The sequence below is a fragment of the Jaculus jaculus genome, chromosome 8, assembly GCF_020740685.1.
Source record: "Jaculus jaculus isolate mJacJac1 chromosome 8, mJacJac1.mat.Y.cur, whole genome shotgun sequence".
Classification (NCBI taxonomy): Eukaryota; Metazoa; Chordata; class Mammalia; order Rodentia; family Dipodidae; genus Jaculus; species Jaculus jaculus.
In genome coordinates this window covers 99226184-99244790 of record NC_059109.1, presented here as the reverse complement: position 1 = coordinate 99244790, position 18607 = coordinate 99226184, and the positions used below count along the sequence as shown (strand labels likewise).

Sequence of the window (18607 nt, the reverse complement as noted above, 5' to 3'; positions counted from 1 at the left end):
TAACTGTTAAGCCATCTCTCCAGCCCTTATATGTATTTCTTGACAATTTTATGCATGTGTATAGTAAATTTTGATTATATTCACTCCCATTATTGTCTTTTATCTCCCTCCTCCTCCCTCTAAGCACCCTTCTTTCCAACTAGTACACCTGAACATTATTATTATTATTTTTTGTGATTCATGGAGTTTAATTAGGGCTGTTCCCATAAGCATAGGTGGGAAGTTATTTACTGGAGCATGGGCCACTTACTCGTGATAACACTACTGAAGAAAATACACTCCCCCCACAGCCATTGACTACCAGTAACACCTCAGTGAGGAATGTGTCCCTCATGAGCCACTCTACCTTATGATGGTATTTAATCACTAGTTTTTTTTTTTTTTTAAATGGTTGGGACTAGAAGTGTTTTAGATTTTGGAGATTTTTTTTGATTTTGGAATGTTTTTTTTTTTTTTAATTTTATTTACTTATTTATTTGAGAGCGACAGACACAGAGAGAAAGACAGATAGAGGGAGAGAGAGAATGGGCGCGCCAGGGCTTCCAGCCTCTGCAAACGAACTCCAGACGCGTGCGCCCCCTTGTGCATCTGGCTAACGTGGGACCTGGGGAACCGAGCCTCGAACCGGGGTCCTTAGGCTTCACAGGCAAGCGCTTAACCGCTAAGCCATCTCTCCAGCCCTAATCACTAGTTCTTAACCAGGGTGATTTTCAACCCTGGGGGGTGGAGGTGGTTGGGGGAACTGTTGGAAGCTAGTTTTGGTTACCATGACTATGTATGTGATCAAAATCTAGTGGGTAGAGGTCAGGGGTGCTGCTAAGTCTTTATAAGGCATAAAATAGCCTCCTTCCACTCCAAGGAATTATCCTGCCTCAAACATCAACAAGCTGAGGTTGAGAAGATCTGCTTTAACCTAATAGCAAAAAGTTGAGGCTTGCTGGATATAACCTAAATCAGCTCTTCAAAATCCAAAACTTCTAGGGCTGGAGAGATGGCTTAGCGATTAAGACATTTGGCTGCAGAGCCAAAGGACCCAGGTTTGATTCCCCAGGACTCATGTAAGCCAGATGTACAAGGAGCACATGCGTCTGGAGTTCGTTTAAAATGGCTATAGGCCCTGGCATGCCCATTCTCTCTCTGTCTGTCTCTCTTCTCTCTCTCTTTCTGCTTGCAAATAAATAAAAAAATCCAAAACTTCTTAAGCCAGGTATGGTGGCATATGCCTTTAATCCCAGCACTTTGGAGGCTGAGGTAAGAGGATCATTGTGAGTTTGAGGCCAGCCTGGGCTACAGTGAATTCCAGGTCAGCCTAAACTAGATTGAGATCCTGCTTCAAAAAATTCCAAATGAAACAAAACTTCTTAAAAGTACATGCAGATAATGTATTCCATTCCTCATAGAAAATATGTTGCCCACTACTGGCTTGGTAAAATTCCAGCTAGAGCCTGGTTCTGTGGCAGCTGCCTGCACCCTCTCAAGTGGCCTGCTTTCCAGAGTTGAAAATCCCACTCTGAGAAGCTTCAGGGCTCAAGGGAGTCAGTCTGTGCTCCCTAATCAGGGAATTCTGATCCAGTTAATGACAGTGAATTCCAGGTTGGTCTGGGCTAGATTGAGACCCTACCTTGGAAAAACAAAACAAAACAAAAACAAAAACAAAAACAAACAAACAAACAAAAGAAATACCAAGGGCATACCTTTGGGGCACACCTGTGAAGGTATTTCTTTCCAGAGATTAATAGAGGGAAGAGGACCTGCCCTGAATAGGTACATCATCATCCCATGAGCTGGGATCCTGGGCCAAATACAAAAGGAAAAAGCCAGTTAAGCACCAGCATTCCTTTCTCTCTGCTTCCTGACACACTCAGATGTGAGCAAGCAGCCCTGTGCTCCCACTGCCAAGCCTTCCCTGCCAAGATGGATGATGTTTTTTTAAATTGTGAGCTGCAATAGATTCTTCTTCTCTCTAGATGCTTCTTGGGAGGCATTTAATCACAGCAATGAATAGAGTTTTGGTCAGACCAGTTGGCCACTAAGCCACAGTAGTTCTCTTGTCTCTTAGGACTTGGGGTACAAGCATGCATGACCTTTTAAGTGGGTACTGGGGATCTAACCCAGGCCTTCAAGTTTGTGTAGCAAGCACTCTTACCCACTGAGCCATCTGTCTCCCCAGCTCTAGAATTACTAATTTTTATAAATAGTTTTGTTAATGCAGTAGACACAATGGTACCTCATTGTTTTAAGCTATGTATCTTTTCACTATAGGTTAATTTGCAAGGACATTTAATACCTCACCTGGGAAGAATGCAGATGACAAGTGGGCATATGAAAAGATGCTTCAGGGCTGGAGAGATGACTCAGCAGTTAAGGTGCTTGTCTGTAGTACCTAACTACCTGGGTTTGATTTTCCAGAACCCTCTTAAAGCCAGATGCACAAAGTGGCACATGCTTTTGGAGTTTGTTTGCAGTGACTAGAGGCTGGATGCGCCTGTCCTATTTGCCTTTCTTCTATCTCTGTATATCATCAGGGAAGCATATATTGAAAAACAGGAAGGGTACTACACATGTATTAGAATGCACAAAATCCAGAACCTGGACAACATCATGTATGGGTAAGGATGTGTAATGAAAGGAACAGTCATTTATTACTGATGGGGATGCAAAATAGCAGTCTCTTTGGAAGTTGTTTTAATAGTTTCTTGCCAAATTAAGTATATTCTGACCAAATAAACTGCTTCTTGGTATTTACTCAAGTAAGTTGAGAACTTATACACACAGAGAACCTGAACATGGATGTTTGTAGTAGCCTCATTCATAATTGCCCCAAGTTGGAATCAACTGAGATGCCCTAAGTGGATGAAGGAATAAACACACTATAGTATGTAGGCTTTGGGATACCTTTGTCTGGAAGGAGGCTAGACTATCCATCCTTAAAGGGAATGAGTTATCAAACCTGAAAAAGATGCAGGGGGCCCTGAGATGCATAGCACTAAGTTACAGCAATAATCTGAAAAGGCTGAAGCCAGAAGGACTCCATCATGGACAGGTGGTGGTTGCAGCTGAGGTTGGTGATGTCTTAGGGATGATCACCAGGACCCCATCAGCCTTTCCTCACATGCCCCTCTGCCTCTCTTTTGAGACAGGGTCTCATGTAGCCTTAAACTCACTATGCAGCTGAACCCCTGGTGCTCCTGAGTCTTCCTTCTTCCATTTCTTTTCACTCTAGGAATGGAGGAATTGTGGAGGCATCAATCATTTCAGAAGCTGAGTTGCAGACTCCTCCATGGCAGGCCCTGTGTCACTGGGTTGCAGAGCACAAATCAGAGCTCGCAGAATGCTCCAGAGCACTCTGTGGCAGGAGGCATCCATCGCCTTGCCAAGGCCGTGGCACTGCTGCCACTGTGTCTGACCCACGCTCTGATTCAATTTCAGCAGCCAGCGCTAGGGCTCTGCCTAGCTCACACCTGATTAATCCATGTCTACCTGAGTAGCCCTCCTTCCCTCCCTCCTGGATGGCAGTTGGGTTTTGAGCCATTCATTTGCAAATAACCCATCTTCAGACAGTCTAAGATCCAAGATCTGGCATCTGTGTGGTGTTCTCCACCCCACCCACAGCTTCATTTGCACCTCAGAGAACCTGCAGTCCCAATTATTCCTAGCCTGCTGTCTTTACAAGCAGGAGAAGCCCTAGAAAATGATTGACAGGAGGCTGGGGTGCAGTCATCAGAGCCAGCCCAAATGTGCCCTGCTGCCCCTGATGGTTGCATCCCTTTCTGATGTGGGAAGAACTGCATGAGACCACTACCAAGGTTTTCTTCAAGGTTCTATCATGTTGGCTGAATTCCCCTTTTGGTCATCAGGGCAAAAGGAGAAGCTACCTAGTTAGACGCTGTGTTCTGTCATGGCTTTCCCCATCCATCTCCTTGCAAGGGCTGTGGTGACTTTCTGTTTGAACAGTAAGTGCATAGTCCTGCAGTGCTTTATTTATCTGAAGAGTGAGGACTCCAAGTCTCTGATTAGATTTGGCTCCAACTGAGCTCCTATGATTATAGCAGTGTGTGTTGGCCCATATCCTTTGGTCCTCAGAGCCTCTTGTGCTGGGGGTTTTCAAATGCCAGCGTGTGCATCTCTGTGTGCTAGGGCTTCCTCCCAAGAGGCCAAAGGTTTCTTCACCTGCCCTCTGGCTGAGAGAGTTGGGGCCTGACACCCCTTGGGAGTCATGCCCAAATAATGGTGCCTGTTGCACCCTTGCCACAGAATGAGATAACTTTGGTGCATGTTCTACATGGTTTTCCAGTTTCCTGTGGTTCCAGTTGCTCTTGGTAGAGGCTGGCTTGAGTATATGGTCTAAAGTGCCCCCTTCTATTTCCTATCACACCTCCTCACTCTCTTCTGGGATTTCCTTTACCTCCCAAGTAGTTTCCACTCAAATGTTGAACTTGAAATGAACTCAAGTTCAACTTAGATCTTGAACTCAACTTTTGTCTCAGGATTTGCTTTCTTTCTTTTTTAAGATTTAATTATTTATTAGAGAGAGGGAGAGAAAGACAAAATGGGCATGCCAGGGCCTCCAGCCACTGAAAACGAACTCTAGACGCTTGCACCACCACGTGCGTCTGGCTTATGTGGGACTTGGAGAATCAAACCTGGGTCCTTAGGCTTCGTAGGCATGTGCCTTAACCTCTAAGCCATCTCTCCAGCCCAGGGTTTGCTTTTGGGAGATCCAAAAGTGAGACAGAAACTAATTAGTTAATTAAAGGCATGGTGGCACACACCTTTAATTCCAGCACTCAGGAGGCAGAGGTAGAAGGATTGCCATGAGTTCGAAGCCATCCTGAGACTACACTGTGAATTCCAAGTCAGCCTGGGCTAGAGCAAGACCCTACCTTGAAAAACCAGCCAACCAAACAAATAAACAAACAAAAAAGGAAATTAATTATTGGGTCATTTCATAATTCATTTTCACTAACTTCACAGGTATAATGTGAAAATGCTTTAATTATAATCCGACATGTAGAATTTGCAGGTTAAAGAGGAAAAGATTAAAACCAGCAAAGGGGAAAAGTGTTGTTTTCCTTCTCTGCTGGGGATCAAACCCAGGGCTTTGCATATGCTAGGCAAGTACTCTACCACTGACCATTTCCTAGCCTCTTCCCTTCTTTGAATGTTCCTTGATGCCTTCTTCAACCACGTACTGAACAAACTTAGTAGCTCAAACTCTGATCTCTAAGGAGCCAGAGCAGTGGGAAGCAGGCATCAGACATTCGGGGATGGGGGAGGCTGTCACAAACCGTGTGTGCCTCGGTGCCCCCTCTTCCTGTTTCTCTTCTCTTAGGGTTTTTATATTGGTCACATGAAACACATGTGCAGGAAGTTGAGAGCCCAAGACAAACTTAAGAACTGTTTCTGTGTGATATCTGACTCCTTTATTTAGGTGAATACCATCTTTCTCAGGTGGATTTTTCTTTACAGTAGATTAGATAATTGAAACAATTAGGAGGAACTCTTTGCTAATGCTGTCACTTCCAAAACTTTACAATACTATCCCCAAAATGCTAACCTGTAACAAAGCAAGCATCATTCCCACAGCCTGGGGAAAGGACAAATGAGAAATCATGTTTTTTTTTTTTTTTTTTAAAGCCATACTCACTTTTTTCTTTAAAATATTTACAAGCTGTCATGAGAAGATAAGTCATAACAATTTTTTCTCTTAAGTTTCAGCGGGCTTGGCATATTTTGCAGAACAATCACACTTGAAAAGGGCTATCTGGTTGTAGCCAGAGAGGCTGTAAATGGAACAGGGAGAAATATCCAGCTTTGAGATGTGCTGGGGAAGTTAAGAAGCCCATGGAAAATGACAGGAGCCACCAGGGGTTCTCTGCTTTGAGCACCATCTGCATTGTAAATGTGGACCGAGGCCACACATCACCTACTCCTTTTACTCCTACAGCTTCGGATGACAAAAACATGCCACGTGGTGAAAATTCATGTCTGCCAGAGAAAGGAGGCATCTGGCAAACATCCCCTCGGGCTCCTGCTGTCATCTGGCTCTTTGGACATGTGGTCCCTTCTCTCCAACCACAAGGTGTGTCATGTGCTAAGGAAACGATCTGCTGGTGTGTCAAGAGCTCTAACCTGAAAACTCCTCAAGAAGTGTAGCACTGACCTGCTGGTCAGCAACAACACCTCCTGCCACCTGGTCCTGTTGGTAGACATCCTTTGGGTTTACACAAAATCACTCTAATGTCAGGGTCCTCTCTGCTGGTTCCAATGGGCTCAATTTCAAGAGCAATTGCCATCACCTTATAATAGAACATGACTTTGTTATTTCCCCAACAGGCCCTGCCCAAGTGTATCATTGATGTTCAGGGGATGGCATGAAGCTATTCACATCCTGGATTCTGTTTCTGGGGTCTTTGTATTGAACGTAAGAGTGATGACTGTCCCAAGGGGTGATGTCTCAGCTTGTTCACAAAACTGTCTTCCATTGTCTCAGGGTAACTTGTGACCCTGATTGGAAAACATGTCATTTTTGGAGAAACATAAGAGTCAGGATTTCAAGTCCTTTTCTTCCAGTTTTTCTTCCTCCAAAAGGGAACTTCCAGTTTCATTTAGGCAAGGCTGTCTTCTGCTTGCAGGGAGACTGGGTTGACTATGTCAGTGCTACAACTCAAGTGAAGCCAGGGCCATGCTGCTACGTGCTTAATAGCTGGCTCTCTGAAGTGGGCTGTATTAGTCAGGGGTCTCTAGAGGAAAAGATCAGATGGAATGAGAATGTATTGTAAAGGCATCTGTAAGGTTAGCTTACAGGATACAGGCTGGCCATCCAGGAGTATCTGTCTGTAGGCTAAAGAGTCAGAGAAGCCAGTAGCTATTCAGCTGATCAGGCTAGATGCTTCCGCAGTCCCAATCTGGTGCTGAAGAACTGGAGGATTCCTGGAGAGCTGCTGGTCTTCAGTTTGGGTCGGATGGCTGATGAAGTTGTGTTCCAATGTCCACAAAGGATAGAGCAAAAGGGCAGATGGACTCACCAGCAAGTAGCAAGAGCAGCCAGGCCAAAGGAACTATATTCTCTTGAAGCTTCTTTATACATAGTCCATTACTAGAAGGGCTGCCCACTCTGGGGAAGGTCTTCCTCTCCCAGTTAATCCTCCTTAGAAATGTCCTTGAAGGACCTGTCTAAGAGGGTGCTCTCTTACTTGATTCCTGATCTAATCAAGTTGACAACAGAAAACTGTCACAGGTGCATAAAACCTCTATTTGGTTGCTAATTTTAAGATAAGTGTAACTTTAAGCTAGTTGAGTGGTGTCATCAGGAGCTAGCTTCAGCATGGCATTGGCTATAACACAGGGAGATTTCTGTCATTAGGATCAAATCATGAGAGTTTACTCACTTTTTAAAAATTAATTAGGAAGCTTATTGTTTGGACAAATCACGTGTTGGTCTCATTCCTCTTGTATTATTTTATTATTTTCCCTCCTTCCTATCCCCATTCCACTGAGGAGCCTCCTTTCTCTTTTAGGTAATTATGTTAAGGAATAAAGCAAGGTGACCTCATGAGTTTCCAAAGGAGAATAAAAATCCATCATTGGACTAGTTATCAAACATCTTGGCTATAAAATTCAGGTGACCACAAAGTGATCTTGAGTATTGGCCAGATCTTTCCACACTGTTCACAGGTGGCCTGGTTTCCTTATTGACTGTCCATTTTACGATTGAAAGGGCATATTAGTTTTCTAGGATGACTGTCATAAAATATCACTAACTGGCTTCCCTAAGCAAGAAAAAATTAATTGCCTACCCATTCTAGAAGCTAGGAGTCCAAAAATCAACTTGTCAGCAGTGTTGGTTTCCCTCAAGGGCTTTCAGGAAGAATGTGTTCCATGCCCTCTCCTGTAGCATCTAGCAATTTTCTGGGGTCTTTGGCATTTGTCACCCAAATGTTGCCTTTGTCTTTACATGGCATTCTTCCTGTATGTTTATCTGGGGAAAACTTCACTCCCCCCCCCCCACCAGTCAGTAAGGATTTATGTCCTTAGCATATTGGCTTAACTATCTTAAGTAGTCCTAACTCATCTTAACTAATCAGATCTGCAATGACCCACCCTATTTCCAAATCGGGTTATGTGCTGAGACAGTGTAGGCTAAGACTTTAACATAGCAATATTTGGGTACACAATTGAACCCTGTAACAGAAGAGGAGCACATAGTTTTATATTATTGTTCAGGCCTTTAAAAGAATTCAACAGAACAAAGACAACAGACAAGGAATTTGGGGACTTAAACTCTTCACTTTCTAAGCCTTTGCAGCAGCATCATATCAGTTTTGAAGCCTAGATGAGGGGATGATGTGCCCTCTAATTCGGAGTCAAGGCTTCTCTGAAAGCATCAAGGACAGGTAGCAGTTAAGCAGAGACTGACAAGTTGTGACAAGCAAGGGTGTTGTCAAGTGAAACCAATACCTGAACACATATCCTACGAAAGAAGAGATTGAAGAGAGGAAGACACAAAGCCAGGGGAAATAGACAAGGTGAGGGTTGTCAATTTCCTGGACTGCAGTACCTTAATGGAAGTTCTCCACACATTCTATGGCTATACCCTGCAGACATCTGGGATACAGAAGGTCCAACTGCCCCCGGGCTATGTGACAACCTGCCTGAATTACTTTCTTGCCTCCATCATTCCTGTGACTCCCCATAAGAAACCTCTGTAGTTGATCCACTTGGGGCCCTGTTCCTGCAACACAGACACAAACTAGACCAACAATCCATCTAACTCACCATTGACACAGCGCTCTTACTTCCAGAACATACATTGCCTCCACTACCCTTTTCTATTCAGTGTGTCTTTAAAAATTGCTCTATGTTATAGTCTGAGCATCTCAGGATTACATGACATTGATCCTATAGTCATTGATAACACCGCTTAGACATTGATGGGGTCTTGTTAGAATGCAGCTGGGACACACCAGGTCAATGGGGCTGAGACACTGCACTTCTCACACTCCCAGGTGTGCTCGTGGCCACACTCTTGAGTTCAGCAATTAAAAATAGCTTATTAAAGGCTGGAGAGATGGCTTAGCAGCTAAGGAGCTTGCCTGCGAAGGCTTAGGACCCATGTTTGACTTTCCAGATCCCAGGCAAGTCAGATGCACAAGAGGGGAGGCAAGCCCAACATCACACATGCCCAGTAGGTGGTGCAAGCATCTGGAATTTGATTGCAGTGGCTGAGGCCCTGGCATGCCAAATCTCTCTCTTTCTGTCTCTCCCTCACTCTCTCTCTCAAAAAGAAACAAAAAAAAAAAAAAAAAAAAGCTTATGAAGACATGTAGTTTGGGAACTGATGACCTAGCCATGTCTGTTGTAGTACTTTAGGTCCCAGCAATCATGGAGTAAAGACAAGCCACCCTCAGTGTGTCCTGACTGAATTCCTGACCTGTAGGACCCATAAATTTATCATAGTTGTATTTTATGCCATGAAGTTTTAGGATAGTTAGCTATGTGTCAGGAGTGGCTGGAAAAGACATCATTTCCTAGTGCCATAAACATGTGTATTTATCTCATACCTCACAGCTGAATAAAATTTCTCTCTCCCATTTTCCTGATCCTATGAAGAACTTCACATTGTGTCCATTTGATCATTTTATAGGCAAGAAATAGTTTCAGCTGGATGAAACCAGTTGCTGACAGATGCTCAGGCACAGGGGATGGAACAGGGACCTGGCCCAGGAATGCTCTACTTTCTGAGCTAATGTCCCATGTGGGTGGCCCCAGCCCTGCAAGCTCAAGCTCCTCACTATGCAGCCTTGCCTATCTTGATGCTCTTCTTTGGAGGCTCCACCTTTGTCCCTCTTCTTGGCAATGTTCATTCCAGGGCTAATCTCAAGAATCTATGGCCATAAAATTCATAGCTCAGACTTCCTGCCATAGAAGCAATGGGGCTTTCTTCTTGTTGCCGCCCCTGGTGGACCCACACCCAACATGGCTTGAGACCCTTCTTCCTGAAGGCTGATTCCAAACAGCCACTGGGCATTCAGGGTTGTCAGCACTGGCCCATTCCTGCTCTAGATGGGTGACTTTGGTGTGAGGACAACCTGTCAGTTAGAGAGGGGCCACAGTCTGAGACTCTCCCTCTGCAACCTTCCTACCCTCCCTTCTTTCCCCTCTCTTTTCCTCCCCTCCCCTAATCCTCCTCCTCTCCTCTCCTCTCCTGCCTTCTCCTTCCCCTTTCTTTCCTCATCCTCTGCTGAGCCTCCCCTGACTCCATGTGCCCCTCTCCTATTTTATCACACATAGGCCTCCTCTCTGGAAAGTCTCCTGTGCTGCTAAAGCTGGTTCAGTGTTCATTTCTTATGAGTTCTTAACCACCAGGTAGACATATGGCCCCATTTCTGTTCCTGCCCCGTCACTCACTCATGTTGTTACCACTACTTCACCCACTAGCTCCCACTTCATATGTGTACCAGGGCTTCGCACTGGCAGGGACATCTTTACCTTGTTCACACCGTCAGCCATAGCTTGAAGCGTGAGCTCTCGGGGTCCATCCACTGTCTTCCCATTGTCTGTGGGGCCCCAGCTGGCACTGTAGATGTCAATCAGCTGAGGCATGTGGCTGATGGAGGAGGCCTCGATGATGTCTGTCATAAAGGGTTGGTCCAGCATTCGAATACCTGTGCACAAGCAGGAGCAGAGAACACTAGGCTTGGACACCCCAGTTTTCAGGAGATTAAGGGGTGGAGAAGAGCTTAGGTCCTGGGTATGGGTGGGACAGTTGGGTACTCTGGGGAACACTGTGGAGTCCATGGATCAAAAATAATGTGCAGTGGGCTGGAGAGATGGCTCAGTGGTTAAAAGCACTTGGTTGCAAAGCCTGATGGCCTGGGTTCGATTCCCCAGTACCCATGTAAATCCAGATGCAAAAAGTGGCCCATGTATCTGAGTTTGTTTGCAGCAGCTGGAGGCCCTGGTGCTCTCATTCCCTTCCTCCCTCCCTGCCCTCTCTGCTACCAAATATATATTAAATATAAAAAATGATGTGCAGAGACCACGTTGTGTGAATATGTATGTTCATATGTGTATGGGTATACATGTATGCAGGTATATGTGGATATGTGCACTTTGTGTGAAGTCCAGAGGTCAATATTGGCTGTGTCTCTCTCTATCACTTTATACTGTATTTACTGAGCCCTGTGTCCCATTGCACCTAGTGCCCCTCAATTCAGCCAATCTAACTAGCCAGTCCGCCCCAAGACTCTTCCTGCTTCTGACTCTCAAGTGCTGGGATAACAGGGAAGTATTACCATATCTGGCATTTATGTGGGTTCTGGGGATCTGGACTCAAGTTCTCATGTGCATGACAAGTACTGTTACCACATGGAGCCATCTCCTTGGCCCCCAGTCCCACACTTATTTGTACACCTCACTCATGCCTTTCCTTATGTAACTATTTGAAGAAATAGCAAACTTGACTGGAATTCCTGATGGAGAGAAACTGTTTCACTGAGAACTTCTTTGGTAAGCCAGTTTCTAGGTGGGAGCTTAGCCTCCAGTGACTCAGTGTTGGCCAAGATCTAGGTTCCGATAAATATAGACATTATGCATAAAATGTGAGGGAGGCCAGATGCACAGGGTGGCATGTGCTTCTGGAGTTTGTTTGCAGTGGCTAGAAGCCTTGGCACACCCATTCTCTTTCTCTCTGTCTCTCATAAATAAAGGGCTGGAGAGATGGCTTAGTTGTTGAAGTGCTTGCCTACAAAACCTAAGGACCCAGGTTCAACTTCCCAGTACCCATGTAAGCCAGATATACAAGGAGGTGCATGCATCTGGAGTTCTTTTGCAGTGGCTTGAGGCCCTGGTGCATCTGTTCTCTCTATTGCCTCTTTCTCTCTCTGAAAATAAAATAAATAAAAAAATTAAACAAATGAATAAAAAAATAAAAAGAAAACATTAAAAACAGTGAGCGAGGAAACTGAAATTTAAGGAGAAACTTCCAGGGTCAGAGACAGGGGACAGTGAGAGGGATGGGGACAGTACAAGAGATGGCACCTAACCCAGTTCACCATAACTGAGAAGGGACACTGGGGAGGACAGACCTGTCGAGTGGTTATTCTAAATGGCAACAGTCATTGAGTGTGTGATGCAGGCCCCTCCTCTTTCTCCCTTGCATCTCTATAAGTCTGGTCACTTCCTGACACTTTGTAGGAGAAACCTACAGATCAGGGCTGAGTGGGGCTAACACAAGCTGTTTGTAGGGACACAAAGAGAAGGGGTGAGGGCAGCCTTCATTTCTGCAGAACTCATAGCTCACTCACTGGCTATTCACAAAGGTCTGTCCAGGGTTAACTCACCAGTAACCAATGGGATGGACCTTCCCGCCCTCAGGATGTTGTAGATTGAGCCACATTGCTCTCACAGGGCTTTCATGCGTGGGATGGGTCAGTTGGAACATTACTCCTCAGCAAGAGACCTAAAGCGCTGTGAAGCTGACCCAAGACTTTCTGTCTGTGGGGACTGCTGTGGTTTTGATGTGGTGTGAGTGGGTCCCCTACAGGCTCATGTGCTGGGAGCTGAGTACCCAGTGGCAATATGGAAAGTGATGTACTTAGGTCCTTGTAGGTACACTGCCCTTGGAAGGGGTTAATGCCATTCACAGGGAATGCTGGCTGATTTCCATCAGAGACTTGTTAAAATGAGAGCAAGTTTGTACGTTACTCCCCCTCTGGCTTCTCTGAGCACTATGTCAACACCCTTGCACACGTTCCTGTTGTGAAGCCATCTTTACAGATGTTGTCCCCAGCAGTCTGAACCAATGGGGCCATCTGTCTTGGCCTTTCACCCTTCAAAGCTGTGAGTCCAATAAACTTCATTATGTACTACCCAGCCTCAGGTAGTTTGTTTTAACAACAGAACTTGAACTAATACATGGATAATGAAGTGAAGTGGTTAAGCGGTGTGCAGCCCAAATCTGGATCTTGACACTCCTTTTTTTTTTTTTTTTTTTTGAGGTATGGTTTCACTCTAGTCCAGGCTGACCTGGAATTCACTATGCAGCCTCAGGGTGGCCTCAAGCTCATGGTGATTCTCGTATCTCTGCCTCCCGAGTGCTGGAATTAAAAGTGTGTGTCACCATGGCTGGCTTTGACACTCCATTCTTGTCCAGCATGAAGCCATAAGGAAGGTTCTACTTAATAAAAGCCATGAGGTTGAAGAACAATGTTATTCAAGGTCATTGTTTCGCAAGCACCACTTTTTAATATGTCATGAAATTAACTTAAATAAGGGTCACTTGGATTCTCCTAGAACTCGATGAATTGACAGAAAATTGTTTTCTTCCTTAAGGCCTACCCACTTCTGACTCAGGAGACTGAAAGGTCTTTTCTTTCTCCTCAGTAACCACCTTGTGTCTTCCAGTTCACCTTTGGCTTATCGTAACTGCATGAATGTTTCATCCCCCTCCAGACAGCAAGGTCTCCAATGAAGCCATCGTGTTTGCATCTTGTGTCCCTGGGATCGGTTTGATACTAATATTTACCTTCAGAGTGACAAATACTTGGTGAGTAAATGTCTGGTGTGATTACTTTATTTAGTGGATTTTTTTTTCCAACAGAAGTATCAAGTCCAGGGGTTCTGGAGAGATGGCTCAGAGGTTAAGATCATTACCTGAGCAAGCACGAGACCGCAGCAAACTGGGGTCACTGAGTTTTAGTCCGAGAACCCACACATAAATAGCTCGTGTGTGGCCACCTGTGTCTGCAACCTATGTCCTATGTCCTATGTCCTATGTCCTATGTCCTATGTAGGCAGCAGAGTCAGGAGAATCATTGGGCTGGTAAAACTGCCAAAGGTCCAGAATCAGTGAAGAGACTCCATCTCAAGGAAACAAGAGGATGATCCATGGAGGGGTGGGACCCCCAACTATCTTCTCTGGCCTTTGTGCCTAAGCCCAGTGTGGTGAACATATACACACATGTGCACACAGCACACATTCACACCACACATCAGACTTACTATACACATACAAAAAATTATAACAGTTGCAACCAGTTCCAAGGCAATGGTGACAGACACAGTGATTAATCAAAACCCATCAGAGCAGAAATCCAGAGGCTATAGAGAACTCAACACTAAATCAGAATATCAACAGGCCTGCCATGGCTCAGGGAACATTGCAGAAGAGGGCGTGGAAAGATTTTTTAAAAATATGTTTTTAGTTTATTTATTTATTTATTTGAGAGTGACAGACCGAGAGAAAGAGGCATAGAGAGAGAGAGAGAGAGAGAGAGAGAGAGAGAGAGAATGGGCATGCCAGGGCCTCCAGCTACTGCAGACTAACTCCAGATGCGTGCGTCCCCTTGTGCATCTGGGTAATGTGCGTTCTGGAGAATTGAGCCTTGAACTGGGGTCCCTAGGCTTTACAGGCAAGCGCTTAACTACTAAGCCATCTCTCCAGCCTGCATGGAAAGATTTTAAGAACCACAGAGGGTAGGAATTTTCTGAGTCATGGTCCCTCCACTACCCCACAGGGACTGACTGAGGTATTCATGACCCCAACTTCTGCTTTCACACATTTTGAGTGTTCTAAGTGTCTATCACCATCACCTTGGCACAGTATCCTTTACTATTAACCCTTAATAAGTAAGGTAACCTTCCCCCCACACACTCTTTGCCAACAAACATTTCACTATGAGTTAACATCCTTTTCCCTGGAGAAAGCTTATCTTGCAGAAGCCTTAGCTTGAATTTTTGGCCAGTTAAGTTTTATGGTTTATCTTGTCGGGAGATAGGAAGTTAAAACTGTACATTTTGCTACAGAACTATCTCTAGTGTTATTTCCTTAAGAAATGTAGCATGTATGATGGTACATGCCTGTAACACCAGCTACTCAGGATGCTAAGACAGGAAGACTGTAGATCAAGGCCACCCTGGACCATAGAGTGAGTTCAAGAATAGCCTGGGCAATTTAGTGAGAACCCATTTTAAAGTTAAAAAAGGCTGGGCATGCAGGTCAATGGTAGAGCACTTGTTTAGCATATATATAAGGCCCTGGCTTTAATTCCCAGTACAGGAAAAGAAAGAAAGAAGGAGGGAAGGAAAGATAAAAATTTAACAAAGAGACCACCAGATCACAGAATAAACTAAACAGTACAACTTTTAAGTGAAGTTGTGTCTCCTCTGTGGGTGGGAAATCAATGCAGAGAGACCATCATTCTTTTGCTTTAAGGAGGAAGCTTTTATGCTTTTGAACATGTCTAGTGCCAGATGCCCAGGCCTGAGAGGCCTACCTCACTGAGAAGAAAGGTGAGGGAAACTAAGCCTTGGCCAAAGTAGGCCTCAGTTGTCCCACCAGCCAGCCCTGAATCTGTCATCTCCTGCATGGGGCACTGCTGTGCCTTGCACACTCTTACTTGCATCTCTGGTTTCCAGGCCTCTTTCCCTCTTCACCCCCAAGTGCACTCCTTTCAGACTGCATGAGACTATGAGGGCTGATATGCATTCATCTTCTGACTGCTTTAGCATGCAGGGACCCAGGGTGGCCACAGACAGGGAACCAGGCTCATTTATATTCTGGGGCCAGGCGCCTAACGTTTCTTTTTAATCGCGTTAAGCTCGGGAGGAATGAGGCATGCATTAATTGAATGTGATACAGTATTAATTTTACAAGGGACAGCACCATTAATAGCAGAGACAGAGGTTTAGGGTGAGCTGAGGGCTTTCAGGAAGGGCCTTTCCCGTGGTCCTAGATGCCTTATGGGCTATGGAGCTGGTGGTGGTGGATATAAAAAGACAAGTGTCAAAGTTGCTGGGTGTCAGTGTCTTCCCCTGGGTAAGCTGCTCTACAGATGAAGTGACTCCACAGGCCAGGATGCATTTCTACCCTGCCCCCATCTCCTAGGTGGGCCTGTCCACCACAGCAATGGTCCCTGGTGCTCTGTATATCCCTCTTCTATGAATCTATCTGCTTCCCTCCAGCTTGCACCTCTGCTGGCCCTAGTGTCTGGGGGCCTCAGGACCCAGTGGGTAAATGCTGACCCCCTTTGCCCTGCTCTTGCTTATATCTGAGACTGGTACATACGACTTCTGCCCATGCTCCTCAGTGCCAATCACTGGCACCTTCTGTGCTCATGAATATCAGCCCTGGAGGCCAAGGAACAAGTTCAGGCTCATCTAGGATTTTGGGTCTAAGTACTCTTTAATCATGGTGATTTTTATTGGTTTACTTAAAAAACTCAGATAACATACTTGTAAACTCATGGAAATGTTAAGAGATTTATTGGCCAATAATAATGCTGAGCTAATACATGAAAGTGATTCATAGCTGGTAGAGAAATTTCATGGTGTTTGCATAGTGATCAACAGCATCATTTTCAGTCTTTACAAAATTTGTTTAAAAAGTATTCTTTATTTTTATTTGACACATAGAAGTTGAGCGCCTTTATGGGCTTCCATAAGATGCTTTGCAAGTGTGTGCTTGTGTAATGTTTTGCCAGGACGAACATGTCTGTCTCCTCAGATGTTTATCCTTTTGTGGCAGAAGCATTGATCAAAGGTGCTCTTATCCCCTGTGTAAGTCCATCTGCTGTGGTTTGGAACGTCAGGCAGCCAAGGCCAAACCCACATGTGCTGGCTCCACCTTGGTGCTCTGGGCAGCCAGGGCAGTGTGGAACTAACCGTCCAGCCTGCCCTCATTTGCCGCCATCTCAGGTATTCATTACTCTGTCATTTTGCTCTGCCCAGTTCAGAGTGCCAAGCAGAGCAGTGTGGTAAAGTGCTAGCCAAAGCACAAGGGTCTGAGTTCAGATCCCCAGCAGCCACGTCCATGCCAGGCAGGGCAGCACCTGGCCTGTGATCCCACCACTTGCCAGGAGGAGACAACAGGATCCCTGGGACAAGCTGGCTCTCTGGATTAGCCAAATCAGTGAGCTCTTGGTTCACCGAGGGACCCAGTCTCAGTAAATAAGGTGGAGAAAGGATGAGCAAAATACTTCATGTCACAACTTCTGGCCTAGATGTGCACATGTGCCCACACACATATGAACATGCACGCACGCAGCCACATATGCAAAGCAAAATAGCTTTGATCGCATAGTCAGCACTGAACATCAGAGAAGGTGTCTGTCATCATGAGATGGTCTTTCTCCTTTGGCTCTGCCTTGGAGCTGGTATGCGGGTAGGCAGGGGCCTTGCCTGCTGGCTCCGTCCTGCATAACAGTAAGGTTCCAGTTCAGTGGTGGACTACAAAAATAGACCAAAGGCGGGAGGAAGTGTCTCCCAGGCTAGGGTCACCTTGAGCTTTTGGCGTAATCAATCAATCTTGTACTCAGCAGGCAACATTATTTGGAAGGTTCGTTATTTATCTTTGTTGCATATTTATTTGGTTAAATGAATTCTGAATAATATACTAAAATATTTTTAGAAATTGTGTGTGCATGTATGTGTGTGCTCTCTCTCTGTGTATGTGTTGTATTTGTGTGTGTACGTGTGTGCATGTGTGTTCATGTCTGTGTGTGCTCTCTATATGTGTTGTATATGTGTGTACATGTGTGTATGTGTGCATGTGTGCTTGTGTGTATGCATGTGCATGTGTGTGCATGTGTAACTGTGTATGTGTGCATATGTGTGCACTCTGCGTGTCCCCCTCCCATGCATTTAGGCATTTAGAAGCTGGACCTACTTCCCTCCTATTTGCACCACACCTGGTGCCTGGGGGTCGCAGGGACCATGTGCTTGGGCTGAATCCTCTTTATTTTGCTCCTATTTCCAGAGCTGTGTTTGTGCCTGGCACCAGTACACGTGTACGAATACAAGTGTGCCATGGTGTGCATGTGGAGGTCAAAAGACAATCTTGGGATATTGGTCATCTTCCATCGTGTTTGAGGCAGGACTTTTCTTTCTTTATTTTTATTAGTTATGTATATAGTGAGAATACAGCTATTATGGTGCCATCGTTAGCCTTCTCCCTGCCATTCCTCCTGCAGATTGTGGGTGTTCTATTGTGGGGGTGTTCAGTTATGGGGGAGAGGCAAGAGACAGGGCTTTTCTTGTTGTTTGCCCCTGGGAAGGCCAGACTAGCTGGCTTGGAATTCTCCCGACTTCAGCTCCCATCGCTGTAGGACATTAAGATACAGACTCCTTTGCTATTTCACATCTGGCTTTACAGGGGTGCTAGGGATCCAAACTCCAGTAGGCAGGCTTGCGGAGCCTTTAAGCACTGAGCCATTTCCCCAGCTATAATAGCACAGTTCTAAAGTTCAATTGTTTCGTCTCAACTGCACTGGTTGAAGAGATGGAAAATTGATTTAAAAATGAAAATACAAAAAGATTGGGTTACCTTCTTAGAGAATTATTTCCAGAAAGACATTTTTCAAAAGAAAAAAAGACAGTCTTTTTATTCAAAATTTATAAAATTAAAGAAGTAGGTAAGGAAATTTTAGCAGTTAAACTTTCAAGTAACTAAAAAATATTAAACCATTCAGACTACAATAGCATGTTCATGACATTAGTCTACATGTTAGATAGTTACTCTTAAGAAGCCAGCCTGGTTGTAATTCTCCTAGCCATGTGGTATTTAGAAGAGGTGGTGACAACTGTGTCGCTGAAAACAGGTGCCAGA

General features: G+C 45.0%; 1 protein-coding gene across 1 annotated transcript in view; it reads right to left on the bottom strand.

Moving 5' to 3' along the window:
- Positions 1–18607, bottom strand: part of Pcsk2 (proprotein convertase subtilisin/kexin type 2) — a 316714-nt gene that overhangs the window by 24211 nt on the left and 273896 nt on the right. The window contains exon 8 of the mRNA XM_004668723.2: positions 10492–10667. Coding sequence (XP_004668780.1) covers positions 10492–10667 — 176 coding nt within the window. The remainder of the gene's footprint in view (positions 1–10491; positions 10668–18607) is intronic.